A 13,645-nucleotide genomic window follows, 5' to 3' on the forward strand; every position below is an offset into this window, starting at 1 on the left:
AGGGGAACCAAACAAAAACCCCAGCCAGAGACAGTCCAATCGGGTTATATATAGCGTATAATTAATTGGGTCAGATAGCGAAAGCAGCTTCAAAAGAAAACAAAAATAAAATTTATCACTGAATTGATTAAATTAATAAGCTTGTTATGAAAGGCTTAGAAAAGTATCATGCCTTGCCTCCTAATGGACAAGAGAACTGGTTATAATAACAATATAGAAGATTGTTGGAATTTGATATGCAAGCAAGGAAGCATCTCTAGATCAGGCATTGCACTCTTCAGCAGCATAAAGTGATTTAATTTCCTCAACATCATCATAGCTGCCAAGAAATATGGGAGACCTCTGATGAATCTTGGTTGGAACCAAGTCAAGGGCCTGCATAAATGATGATTCGAAATTAGCTGTCCAAGGCATTAGCTGATGATTTGTTCTAAGCTGAATGGGAAATCAAATGGGAATAGAACTTTTCCAAGCCTGACAAGTATCAATATGATGAGCAAAATGAGGGTATTATCCACAGGAGAAATGTGAACTCAATATCGAAATGAAATCCACTACTGCTCTACCATGAATGAAATGCAAAACATTATGACAGACCCAAAACCAAGCATTATTTAATCACTGGAGGCAGTCCACACAAATTCTTTATATTGGTCAAGAACAATAGCTCTTCTTTTCAAAAAGAAAATAAATAAAGTCAAAACTTAAAAGTGATGTCTCTGCATCTCTTTCTGAAGGCATTGCATGTTTTGTTTATGCTTGCCCTCCACGGCTGTCAAAATTTGTTTGTACCAAAAAAGGTTGATTTCTTATTTACAAAAGGTAAAATGTGAATTACTGCAAAACTAGAATAAATATATATGATTTTTGTAAGATGAAAATGACAGTACATCTGAAACAGTCTAGTATTCAAGGTAACTAAATGCCTATGTGGCTAAATGCTCCATCTGGTGTTTGTTTTGTGCTCTAGCAACTGTCTTGCTTTACTTTCTTTGACAATCCAAAATTGTCATTCAATTTGTTGTCCTCGAGTGTTCTATCACTTTTACTCCATCTACTTAGACACATTGTCCATAGAGATCCTCATAAATGGTATTACATGGATTGCTTGATCACTATTAGAATGCCTAACGCATTCAAGGAAGATCCAAGACAACAAGGAGACTGTGTACATAAGATGACAGTGGCGTGAAGGTCTAGGGGTGGCAATCTCAGCCCGGATATGTTTACCCAACCTGATCCGATCAGTACCCATCCCTTCCAGCCTCATCCATTGGGTTTGGGTCAGCCAACCCTGACCTGTCAGCTGGTCTAGTCGGGTTCCAGCAACGACACCTTAACCCATAAGGTCATGGGGGATATTTTTTAAAGATATATATATTAATTATAGTTTTATGTGGTCGAGTGATATAAACCATTAGATATCGATCTACTAGTTCATAATTTAAAGAACGAATCGATGGAAAAAGATTGGTAATATGTGTGGTGTTAAACTGTTTAGCTATTAATTGCCAAAATAGATTTTTTGTTTATTTGAGCTAACTAAATTTTTTTTGAGATGACTTGTATTACTACTAAACCAGAAGGTGTGAAAAAATAAACAGACAACCCATGCAATAAAAAGCCCCAAAACAGACAGGCTTAGACCAATTAAATGGGTTAGCATGACCGATGCTGGGCAAACAGGATGGTGGCATCTCAGGTTCAGCTCAGGCAACTTAAACCTGAACCAACCCATTGACTGCTACTCCTAGTGAAAGATATGTTGAGTGGACTTGTGAGAATACTTGGATTGCCATGAAGCACCGGTGGAATGATAATTTATGGGAAAACCAATAAAAATGGCCTGCCCATGCAAGGTTTTTGGCACTAATGGAGATGAAGCCCTAAGAAATCAAAGACTCGAGAAAATTTGTTCTCAAAATGGGTGGAAATGACTGAGAAGATGAATTGGAAAAAGAGTGCTTATAAACAAAATAACACATATTTATTGAGTGTAGAAAGCTTCAGTTAAATATGGGGCATCATGATAGATATGAAAATAAAACAGCCAGGGAGCAAATTCTTCATACCCGCTGCGTTCCTGTAAAAGCTTGACCACCAGCTTGTTCCATCAAGAATGACATGGGGAACACCTCATACAGAACGCTATTATACAAAATGCAACAAATTCAGCAACATATTTTCAGAAGCAGATATAATTGTTTGTGCATGGGTACGATGCATAACCACTAGTCGTGAATGGGTACGAAGAATGCTGGCTTACATACAAATACATACATACCGTAGTTTTCCAGTTGGACTCTTCTTATCTGCAGGATACAAAAAGATGCCTCCATAAAGAAGGGTGCGATGAACATCAGCAACCATGCTGTAGACCATGGAGGAACCACCCAAGAAATGAAAAAAGATGGAGAAACAGCTTCTTTTTAGTAAGAAACAGGTAGCTATTATATATCATATTCAAAATCTATGGCATATATAATGTAAATTAATAAATAGAAGGATCGACATATCAAATATCATGTTTCTGCAACAAAAATGAAATCAAACTTTAGAACCATCAACAAGAAATTTAGAGAAAATGCATCAAAAATTGAACCATATTGCAAACTCACATCTACCTATAATAGAGTTAATAGTCACCAAATCAAATATGGAATGCAAAAGTGTTAAAGCAATGCAACTCTATATAAAGAGAAATTCTGGAATCATCATTGGAACTTGATTCTTTGATATCTATTATAGTATGTAAGAACCAAGATTTCTTATAACAGTATTAGGGTAATGCAGAGAGAGCAAAGTAGCTCTAATCAAGATAAGAGAAACTCCAGATACAAAGCATAAGTAATGCCCATCATCCAGATACCTTCCAATATATCTCAGAGATTTTGGTGAGGAACCATCCTTAGGAAATTTGCATTTCTCAACAAAACCTAGAAATTAATGAATGATAAAAAATTCAGCATCTAATCTTTAACAAATTAAAGTAAACATGTTGAATCATGCATACTTTGCTGTAGGTCCATCCCAGTTTTTGGCATTTCCTTCATTCACTGAATATATTTTGCCTTTCTTTGGTATCTACATTAAAAGAAGGGATACCACATGAACTATGATGATATAACATGGCCAAAAAGATATGCTTGCCTAGAACTAATATAAGCATGTATATGTAGTGGTACAATTAGTATAGCATAAATAAACTAGATAATGAATTGCTAAAAACATTATAACAAATAAAAAAATGCCACAATAACTTTACAGTAAACAAATGAAAATTTAGCCTGCCCAATAAGGTGGCTTGTGGCCATCAAGAAAGCAAGAGCTAAGTAAGAAGTTTATTATCACTTGATAGACAAGATTATCGAACAACTCAAACCTTTATGTTTGGATGAGTCAGTATGAACTCTCCAAGAGATGGATCTAGTGTGAAACCATTGACACCATTTCCAGAGGACAATACAAGCTGCAATGTAAAAATTACAAGGTGATTATGACATTGTAAGCGGGGCAAGCTTAAGCTGAACTAGACATTTCCTCTTAAGAAACTAGCTTCTGAGTAGAAAAATAATCAAAATAAGCCATGTTTCATAATGTTACAGATATCAAGAATGAGCTAAGATTATTCGAAAAAAGAGGGATTTACAAGAAAGATGATGATCAGCTTACCGTGCAAGAACTTCCATACATGCAATAACCAGCTGCCAGCATATTCTTCCCCGGTTGCAATACATTATTTATAGTCACTTCATTCTTATCTTTAACCATGTAAATCCCAAAAATCTGCGGACAGAAACAGTAGTAGTAATAAATTTAAACAAAAAAATGGAATAGTTATCAGAGCAGGACATAAAATGAAAGGTTAATTGAAAACCAATTATGATGTTTCCTGTTGACACAAAGGCTAGTAAACAATCATGCAACCTCAATTTTAGGTTCAGGAAAAGACATTTCATGCTTAATGAAATCAGGATTCTCGATAATTCCTTCCTACTTTTAGCAGCTACTTTCTTCAGCCATATGGGTTGCTTTGATGAGCCCATAAAAAGAGGATTGAACTTCACATAACGTAGACCCAATGATTGGCAATTAACGAACCAAGTGTAATTTGTTCACAAGACTATAGTGAAAAACGCGAACATTTCCAACAACATACATGTTTTACAGGATTCAAATAATGCATTTTTAGGATTTTGATTACACGACCATAATAAGCAAATCAACTAAAGCTTACCGTTCCAATGGAAACACCACAATCTATGTTAGAGGAACCATCCAGTGGATCAAAGACAACACAGTATCTGCGCTATTGAGGAGAACACGAAAGTTGTATATTAGCAAGAGTCCAGATAAGTCGATAGGGAGCACCCAAGAGCAGAGGCAATCAGTACACACTTTCCACGCAGTGCTGGATCCACAAACGTTGCCTCCTCATCCTCTTCTGAAACAAGAATACACTGCAGAGGATAGCTCAGAAACATAATATTATGCATCGCATGCCAAAATGTGCAATAGTCCTCTCAAAGCTTTATAATGCAACAAATAAAGCTTTTGAGACTTACTGTACGGCCACTGCTTATCAAAGCTTTGACAAAGACTTCATTTGAAAGCACATCCAGTTTCTTTTGCTCTTCACCCTGAAATCAAGATAGTCGTCCTCTGAATACTCTGAAAGTTCTTTCTGTTTTTTTCTTTTCATATTTTCTTGTTTTCAACTGTAAACTCGAAGTATCGGGTTCGAATTCAATGGGAGCTTGCCTGGACATTCGTCTCTCCAGCAAGTCCAATGAGCTTAGCAAGGCCAGCCTGTTGAGAGAGTGACAAGAATATGAGATGGAAAGAAATGGCATCAATCAACTATAATTTCCTCAAATCAATGAAATTCAGAACAACTCGATAAAAATTTTATCAAAAGTCATTCCAAGTCTTTTGCAACCTATTTGTTCCGAAACTGCAACCTTCCAATAATCATTTCATTCCCCACTAACACCCGAAATAAATGGATAGATATGTGCGACAATTCTCTTTCTCAAAGGAAGTTTAGCTCGTACTTTTAAGTGATTGCCATTTGCGAACATAATCGATCTCTCTAAAAAAGGAGCAATTTTGCTTACAGAATTCACCCATAAAGTGAATTACAGCTACAGTCGGGAAAGAATTTTCTTAATTTTTCCAATAAAATTCGCATTTCAGAGAACAAAGAGACCTCGTCTAAGGAATGTGGGAGGGGTCACCGTAACCACTAATTTACTCTGCCCAAAGAAATATATATATATATATAAAGAAGAAGGTAAGAAAGAAATCTAAAAGAAAAAGAAATGGATACTTCTTTTGCTTAACTCAACTCACCAAGCGAGAGAAAATTCTAACATTTTGACAACATCAAAAACAGATTTGTTTGGAAGCGAGAGAGCATAATTGGAAATCAAGCCCGGCCCCTAGCAATCATCAAAATTAATTCAGACGCCGAAGAAGAAGAATCATATATCATCTCACAATCAGAAGAAAGGGGAAAGAGAGAGGAAAGAAGAAGAAGAAGAAGAAGAATGGAAGAGAGAAAGGACCTTGTTGACGGCGGAGCAGACGAACTTGCAGCCGAGGACGATGTGGCTAAGGAGGATGGTGAAGTCCCCCCGTGACTCCGCGTGCTTGGTCTGCTCGTTCAGCACGTGCCGTGTTATCGTCATCAGATCCGTCCGAAGCGCATCCGCCGCGTGATCCATGATCCCCGGGTTGCTTGCTGTTCTCTCCTTCTCTCTCGCTTGCGGCGTAGAAGAGATGAATTGGAACCTTGTTTATAAGAGAAGGAGAGCGGGAGAGACACAGAGCGGGAGGATAAGAGATCAAGGGGAGAGGAGATAGATAGGCCTATCCGCTGAGCGATCGAAGCTTCGACGCCACGTGGCCTCTCCACCGTGACTCCGGCCTCGTGGTTGCTGCGAGGATAACGCTCGCTCGCCCTCTCGCCAAGCTCTGCGTGCGACGACGGCTCGGAGGTTGCGCGGGATTTTGTCTTCTGGTAGCAGCCGGCCTCAAACCCAACGGGACGTATAGCCACAAACACGCACGCGGGCGCATGATACGACGTTCGCGTTAAAGGGTGGATAGGATATGCTGCTGCAAGGGGGATATTCGGGGGATATGGTTTAGATATGGAATAGGAATACTTACTTGCATGTCCCGGATGTGCAAGTCCGACAGCCTTGTCATCTCTGGAAGAAGATTAGAAAAGGATTCTGGCCTCAGATACTCTGTAGCTACTTTTTATTGAGATGAAATAAAATTAATAAAACTTGTTTTGTTACACAAAATAATTATAGTTGTTACAGACTTTGTATTAAAATACTTTACAGTAGCACGGCATATCACGGCCAAATCTAAGACGCAATAAATTATGTCTAGATCCAAAATGTAACAATTTAGAGTTGGAGGTGACAAGATTAGAATTTTACTGCATGGATGATGAGATAATTTATACGGACTTGAGAGTTCAAGCGTTTAAAGTGCATCGATGGCGATATAGCCCTTGAATCTCCACGTAAACCAAATACAACAGCGCGGGACATTTAATTTTTTTTAAAAAAATGAAAAAAAAAAAAAGAAGAAGAAGAAATAACAAGCACAAGACCAACCAAGAAAGAAGTATGAAATAGGCAGCACATAATAAAACCTTCACCAACGTAAATACCATCCAGAATACAGCTTCCCAATCTTCTTTCTACATTCAATCACCACTCCATCGAGCCCTAATAAAGATTTTTCTTTAAAAAAGAAAAAAAAGAGAGAGATAGAAACTAAGAAAGATAGCGAGGCTGGAACAATGGAACGCTGGAAACCAAGCCAGCATACGAATCAGACGGTGCTCAAGCCCTCTCACCCCTGATCCGACGGGCGAGCTGAATGTCCTTGGGCATAATGGTAACCCTTTTGGCGTGGATGGCGCAGAGATTAGTGTCCTCGAAGAGCCCCACGAGGTAGGCCTCCGCTGCTTCCTGGAGGGCGGCGACGGCCGAACTCTGGAAGCGGAGGTCGGTCTTGAAGTCCTGAGCGATCTCGCGGACCAGGCGCTGGAAAGGAAGCTTGCGGATGAGGAGCTCCGTGCTCTTCTGGTACTTGCGGATCTCCCGCAGCGCCACCGTTCCGGGACGGAAGCGGTGGGGCTTCTTCACGCCGCCGGTGGCCGGAGCCGACTTCCGGGCTGCCTTGGTCGCCAGCTGCTTCCGGGGGGCCTTCCCGCCGGTGGACTTGCGGGCGGTCTGCTTCGTTCGGGCCATCGAGAAAGGATGGAAGGCTAGGGTTTGGGAATCGAAGGAAGCGGAGGGATTTGGAGATCGGATGGGCGAAGAAGGAGGGGAGGGAGAGGGGGTTTAAATAGATAAGATTGCGCAGAGGCGGCACCGGGGAGCCTGCAATTTGGGGAAATTTGGGCGCGCATCGGTATGGAGCGTCGGATTGGGTTAGACTGAACGGTTAGGATCTCGTTTGGAGGAAGCACACGGATTGCGATCCGTGTTGGTCTTTTGCGTCCCTCCAGTCTGCGCTTCGAATTACCAAAACGCCAACAATCTTCCCGTCCGTTAATCATAGTAATTGTAAGCGGATCACGGACCGTCTATGCGATAGCGATGGGAGGACTCGGTGTGCCAGTGGAAGTAACACTATCCAACCGAAACGCAATATCCAAAATGTTGGACTTGCACTGGAAATTGCATCAGATTTGTATTTCCTGATTTTTTTTTGGGATCTTGCTTGAGCTTTGAACGAAGCTTGTCTGAAATCTGAAACCAAAACCGCTTCTTTGAATCTTTAGATCGGGTGCAATTTGTCCAAACATTATTAGGAATATTATTCAAAAAATAAGTTTAATAAAGAAATGCATGTTTTCTGATTTATTAGATCTATTTTCCAAGTAATGTTTCTAACAACATTCTCATGGAGCTCGGCATGAGTCCCCTTAATTGTTTGCTCATTGAATTCATGGAACATAATGAAACCTAGATTGGATAAGGTCTCGTCAAAACATAGATCAGGGAGGTTCGAAACCAACAAATAGGTTCAAAAAATGTTGATCGGCAATTTGATTATTTTTTGCTGAAAATACGAGACACATGAAAAAGCTAAAGAAAGGAGACAACCCTTTTGATATCTTTAAGATATTGATGGAAACCATCAGATTCACCCTTTATCCAGGCAACAATAATAGAGAAATCTCCCTCAAGCTAAACTTCAAAAATAAAGAAGTCATTTACCAAAGTAAGCAGACTAGCTAACGTGCAAGGAGAGTAGTTCCACAAAAAAATTTCATCATTTCTAAGTTGCAACGGTATTAATGCTAGGTCATCTTCTGAACCAAATTATTTAACCATTATAATAACATCAAAGCACACAATCTTGGCAACAAATCCACACCACTACCATCTTGGTACAATATTAATACTCCAATACTCACAATCTCGGCAACAAATCCACACCAATACTATTTTGGTACAATATTAGTACTCCAATACGCACTGTATAGAGTAGTACAGCATACAATAATCGCTATATTAAACCTTCAATAAATCAGAAAGAAGATGTTCGCAAGTCATAAATTGCCCTCATCCACCACCACCTTTCCACCATAGAAATCCTCCACTTTAGCAGCAATCTTCCGCTACCCTGACCAACGGCTCCTCGGGGCATAAAACCGGGCAAAGTTGGATCATAAGGTGCTTGAGCTCCAACTCTTATAAAAGAACTCATCAAGCGTTGTGGCCAAGCCTGATGGCGAGTGCTAAAACTAGAGACTTTTGTCATGCGAACTGAGATTGAACGAGTTTTTTTTGCCAAATCAAGATGAACTTCTGGATTTAGTCTAAGATGTATATGATCTGCCCCTCCCTTAGCCGAACCAAGCTCAAATGAGACTGCTATGAAACCAAATTTGCAACCCTACAATCACAAACAGCTCCCCTCTCCCCTGCTAATTCTCGGCACCTCCTACCCACCTACATGGCTGCCTCCCATTGTATCCTCTACCCGTTCCCTATTCTTTTGCATTTCCAACCACATCCCCTTACAAGGCTGACCCATCTAGCATCACCTTCCGTCCTCAAACTTCTTAATGCATACAAGCCCATCGCAAAAGGGATTTAAACAAATAAAGATTTAATTCCCCTTAACATCCAACTCCCTGATTGTTCAGGACGACTAGAGTTAGCTGGACTTTCGATCTCAGACTGGTCGTTTAAATGTAAAGTTCGGCCATACTTGCAAGACAAGCTTTCGCAGTTGGTGACCATGCATATGCCAATTTCTTCTCTAAGTTTGAAGCACACTCAAAGAGAATATATGAAAAGAGGACTTTAAAAGAGAAACTTTAATATGTGGGTTCCACCTCAATATCTTTTAATTTTGCATATAGAGGCGATCAAAAATTATCATCACGATTCAAAAGTTCAAAATAGAAAAAGAAAATGAAAGAAATATTTCAAACAGCATAACAAGGTAATAAGAAATGACTAGCAAGCACGACTGTAAATATACAAGATGAAGTTTATCCGTCTCGAGCTGAGACAAAATCAAATTTTCTCATACAGTATAGTACCAACAAATCAAATAAAACAAACAACATTCCAACTGCTATTACTAATCCATGAACCAAGAGAAAATTCAAGAAAAACTACCAGACTTTATAATCTACCATATAGCTGACGCGGATAAGAAGAGAGAGAGACTGCTCTTCCTTCTCTTCTTTTTTTTTTGAAAAAAAAAAAAAAAACCTTCTTCACTCCACAAATGGCTGGCAAAATTCACACACGACTCGAGAAAATACTGCCATATTACTAGTAAAGCCACATCTCAACCCAGCAATCCTATATGACCTGGGACTCGAAAATTGCCTGGAAATGACTAATCAAACCTGGAACTCAGAAGCACTTCCTGTGCACGATTGCGGGACCGCATTCATCATACTCTTCCTTTGAAATCCACATCTGTGAATTTTAACACAAGTCAGGTGATTACAAAGCTGCGAATCAGATACCAGAAGCCATTGCTTGCCACAAAAAAAAAAACGGTAATCGGAAGTTCATCATCATCAGAACTAGATGGGTGATGCATCTGAAGATCTAGTGTGTTTATTGAGACGAAAAGAAAAAAAGAGTGCTGAGAAAGGAAGCAACTTATAAGCATCTTACCTGCTGGAAGGTGCTGAGGGATGCAAGGATGGAACCACCAATCCAAACGGAATACTTCCGTTCAGGTGGAGCAACAACTTTGATCTTCATGCTGCTTGGAGCAAGGGCCGATATTTCCTTGCTCATCCGATCAGCAATACCAGGGAACATGGTTGATCCTCCACTGAGCACGATGTTACCATACAAGTCCTTCCTGATATCCACGTCGCACTTCATGATGGAATTGTAGGTGGTTTCATGGATTCCAGCAGCTTCCATACCAATCAGGGATGGCTGGAAGAGAACCTCTGGGCACCTGAACCTCTCCGCACCAATGGTGATGACCTGCCCATCAGGCAGCTCATAACTCTTTTCCACAGTAGAGCTGCTCTTGGCAGTCTCTAACTCCTGCTCGTAATCGAGGGCAACATAACCAAGCTTCTCCTTTATGTCCCTAACAATTTCACGTTCTGCAGTAGTGGTGAAAGAATAGCCTCTCTCAGTAAGGATCTTCATCAAGGCATCAGTGAGATCACGGCCAGCAAGATCCAAACGAAGGATGGCATGAGGAAGGGCAAAGCCCTCATAAATTGGGACAGTGTGTGTCACGCCATCACCAGAGTCGAGCACAATACCTGTTTAGAAGAGTGTGACCAATTCAGTTGGCATGTACATGGATATAAATGATTCGATTCAGACCAAACTCATGCTGATGCATACCAGTCGTACGACCACTGGCGTATAGCGAAAGAACAGCCTGGATTGCGACATACATGGCTGGTACATTGAATGTTTCAAACATGATTTGGGTCATCTTCTCTCTGTTCGCCTTGGGGTTGAGAGGAGCTTCAGTGAGAAGCACAGGGTGCTCCTCGGGGGCCACACGGAGCTCATTGTAGAAAGTGTGATGCCAGATCTTCTCCATGTCATCCCAGTTAGTAACAATACCATGCTCAATGGGGTATTTCAAGGTGAGGATACCCCTTTTAGACTGGGCCTCATCACCAACATATGCATCCTTTTGGCCCATGCCCACCATGACACCAGTGTGACGAGGTCGGCCTACAATGCTGGGAAATACTGCCCTAGGTGCATCATCACCAGCAAATCCGGCCTGTAACATACAACAGTCGACAAACATAAATATCCTCATTCAGAGACCGTCAAAAACAAGTGTTGCTAACTTTAGCGGGATATATGAGATTAGATAACTAACCTTGACCATTCCGGTACCATTGTCACATACAAGAGGTTGGATATCCTCGGCCTCAGCCATTTTCTAAAGTTCTGCCAATAAAAAAGCAAGTCATTTATCTTAAACAGTAGCCTTGCCCATGATAAGTAACCTCTTCAGTTTCAACTTTTAAACTCCCAAAGACAGGAGTTGCGGCAAATTTCGTAATTGTAGTTGGTACGGATGCTCCAGAACACATATATAAATATGTTAAAAAGGGATTTCTACTTTCCCTGATAAAGATGATAAAAAATGACATCTTTCCCAGTATCATGATTTCAAGCGCTGGCCTTACCATAACCATACCAATGCCAGCACACATTAGCATGGCACCTATTTAACTCTTTCTTCAATTTTTAATTAAAGAGTGTTTATACTTATAATTCTTCCTTCCTTTTCTTTTTTTGGTTTCAGGGCAGTGCCATGCACATACCATGCCAGCAGTAAATCTAAGGGCACCAATACCTAAAGTCTTTTATGCTATTACAAAATTGGGTCCTTATTTTTGATTTTGTGATCAGTATTCTTTCATACTACTAGGCATGGGAAGCCCAGTGGAAGCGATTAGGAGATGAAAAAACTCAAAACCACATCGAAAATGGCCGTTTTGCATTTAGTTTGACATGGTATAGGGCAAAAACAATTAAATCTATCAAATTTTGATGTACTGATGTTCAATCTAACCATCAACTATCCATTATAACAATTAAATCATGAGATTCTATGAGACTTATATTATATTCTAAGAAAAGAAAGAAATCAAACACCTTGCGAAAACAAACCAAATAACAAGCATGTAAAACTTTATTAGACTAAGAAAGCACGCTGCGGAAAGAATTCACAAACTACCATGTCAGCTTTTACATGTTTTTTCCCAATAAAACTGCTAGAAGAAAGTTAAAAGGAAAGACAATTAAAATCAAAAGGTGGCAAATCGTAAGTATGTAACACAATATCTTAGTGGATCAATGAAAAATTTCACATGCATGCATAAAAGAAGACAAGTTACAATGCCAGATCAAGCCACCAAAACATCAAACATATGATCAAAGCATGTAAAATTGGAAAAAAAAAAAAAGAGAAAAGATTAAAAAAGAATCTAAAGCTACCAAAAACCTCTTTCCTACGCTGATCATAACATCAAAATATATCATCCACTATTTGTACCAAAATATCTTTTAGATCTAACTTCCGGTCATCTTAAACGAGAGAAAGAAGCCAAAGAAACCCCGGATTCAGCCATAAACCCCCAAAACAAATAGAATCCCCCACTCCAGAGCTCAAAAGAACAACAAAGCCAGAAGCTCCTCTTAAATCCCAACAAACCATCATATTACGGTCTAGAATCCACAGATCTCCCTACAAAACCCGCACCATGATCGCCGATCACCGATCAAACCCTCAAAAATCTACAGATCAACTCAAATCCACGCATATAATCAGGAGATCAGAGATCATAAAGATATCAAGAAGTGGAAAAGCTTCTTACCTTTCTTCGAGGAAAAGCAAAGAAGATGTCGAGGCCGGGCTTCCCCCTTCGACTTCCTCCGCTTTCCAAACGCAGAGGAGAAGAGAGAGTTGCAGTAGAGAGAACCGGAGCAAGGAGGCGAGAGAGGAAGAGCAGTCGAAGAAATGAAGAGCTCTTATGTATAGTAGCCGACTTAAATTTTGAAAACAGATCCACCCATCCTCCGACTGACAGGTGGATTTGATACTGTCGAGCCCACCCTGTTTTGCGACAGCTGGCGTGGCGTGGGTACGTGGGGGACGCTGGTGGCGCTGCGGATGGGATTTTCCGTGTTTGGTGTTCTGGGCGGAGGAGATGGGGCGGTCGTCGAGGGGGAAGGAATCTATTCGTACCATGAGGGTGGAAAAGCGGCAGGCGATGACCTGGACCGTTGACGGTAGACCGTCGGATGGTCCGGTGTCGAAATTAGCCGTCGGATGAAAACTTTCGGTGGTTGTCGGAAAGGGTTTGGACACGTCAGCATTGGAGGGAGACGTGCGGGTCGGCATCAGCAGGCGTGCGTTCACGCCAACCAACAACTGCTGGAAACCCCGAGTTCGGCTCGGCTCGGCTCGGCTCTATCGGCGCCGAAAACGTTAAGATGTTTCGGGTCCCTCGGGGGGCAGATATTTTTGTTTAGTTATGCAACTCTAAATTCCTGATTTTTTTTTAAATTACTATTTTTAGTAATCCGAAGAGTTTACATGTTTAGAGAATGCAAGTAGGTCTGTCCGAGCGGATTGA

The 13,645-nt window shown here is 40.5% G+C and overlaps 3 protein-coding genes across 3 annotated transcripts; all 3 read right to left on the reverse strand.

Moving 5' to 3' along the window:
• Positions 1-102: 102 nt before the first annotated feature.
• Positions 103-6,017, reverse strand: LOC103710102 (fructose-1,6-bisphosphatase, cytosolic). The gene is made up of 12 exons (XM_039115968.1): positions 5,568-6,017; positions 4,762-4,809; positions 4,566-4,640; positions 4,399-4,460; positions 4,238-4,304; positions 3,673-3,786; positions 3,383-3,469; positions 3,013-3,084; positions 2,870-2,934; positions 2,285-2,371; positions 2,073-2,148; positions 103-375 (listed from the first exon to the last, which is right to left on the reverse strand). Exons 1-12 carry the CDS (start codon positions 5,724-5,726, stop codon positions 262-264), a joined length of 1,026 nt encoding a protein of 341 aa, XP_038971896.1. The 5' UTR covers positions 5,727-6,017; the 3' UTR covers positions 103-261.
• A 629-nt stretch (positions 6,018-6,646) lies between these two features.
• Positions 6,647-7,359, reverse strand: LOC103710103 (histone H3.2). The gene has a single exon (XM_008795718.4). The coding sequence runs from the start codon at positions 7,275-7,277 to the stop codon at positions 6,867-6,869; it is 411 nt and encodes a 136-aa protein (XP_008793940.1). The 5' UTR covers positions 7,278-7,359; the 3' UTR covers positions 6,647-6,866.
• Positions 7,360-9,482: 2,123 nt separating this feature from the next.
• On the reverse strand, positions 9,483-13,037 carry LOC103710104 (actin-2-like). Its single transcript, XM_008795720.4, has 5 exons — positions 12,884-13,037; positions 11,377-11,447; positions 10,881-11,274; positions 10,182-10,795; positions 9,483-9,977 (listed from the first exon to the last, which is right to left on the reverse strand). Exons 2-5 carry the CDS (start codon positions 11,434-11,436, stop codon positions 9,912-9,914), a joined length of 1,134 nt encoding a protein of 377 aa, XP_008793942.1. The 5' UTR covers positions 11,437-11,447; positions 12,884-13,037; the 3' UTR covers positions 9,483-9,911.
• Positions 13,038-13,645: the final 608 nt, after the last annotated feature.

Source organism: Phoenix dactylifera, unplaced genomic scaffold (genome assembly GCF_009389715.1).
Source record: "Phoenix dactylifera cultivar Barhee BC4 unplaced genomic scaffold, palm_55x_up_171113_PBpolish2nd_filt_p 000046F, whole genome shotgun sequence".
In the NCBI taxonomy this organism is placed as follows: Eukaryota; Viridiplantae; Streptophyta; class Magnoliopsida; order Arecales; family Arecaceae; genus Phoenix; species Phoenix dactylifera.

Excerpts from the sequence above, each read along its gene's own strand:
- LOC103710102 (XM_039115968.1), bottom strand. The coding sequence starts at position 5,726 with ATGGATCACGCGGCGGATGCGCTTCGGACGGATCTGATGACGATAACA. Across the intron at positions 4,305-4,398 it reads GATCCAGCACTGCGTGGAAA|ATACTGTGTTGTCTTTGATC; the intron begins GTGTGTACTGAT and ends TCAATAGCGCAG. Across the intron at positions 3,085-3,382 it reads TGACTCATCCAAACATAAAG|ATACCAAAGAAAGGCAAAAT; the intron begins GTTTGAGTTGTT and ends CTTTTAATGTAG.
- LOC103710103 (XM_008795718.4), bottom strand. The coding sequence starts at position 7,277 with ATGGCCCGAACGAAGCAGACCGCCCGCAAGTCCACCGGCGGGAAGGCC.
- LOC103710104 (XM_008795720.4), bottom strand. The coding sequence starts at position 11,436 with ATGGCTGAGGCCGAGGATATCCAACCTCTTGTATGTGACAATGGTACC. Across the intron at positions 10,796-10,880 it reads CGCCAGTGGTCGTACGACTG|GTATTGTGCTCGACTCTGGT; the intron begins GTATGCATCAGC and ends TCTTCTAAACAG. Across the intron at positions 9,978-10,181 it reads CCCTCAGCACCTTCCAGCAG|ATGTGGATTTCAAAGGAAGA; the intron begins GTAAGATGCTTA and ends TAAAATTCACAG.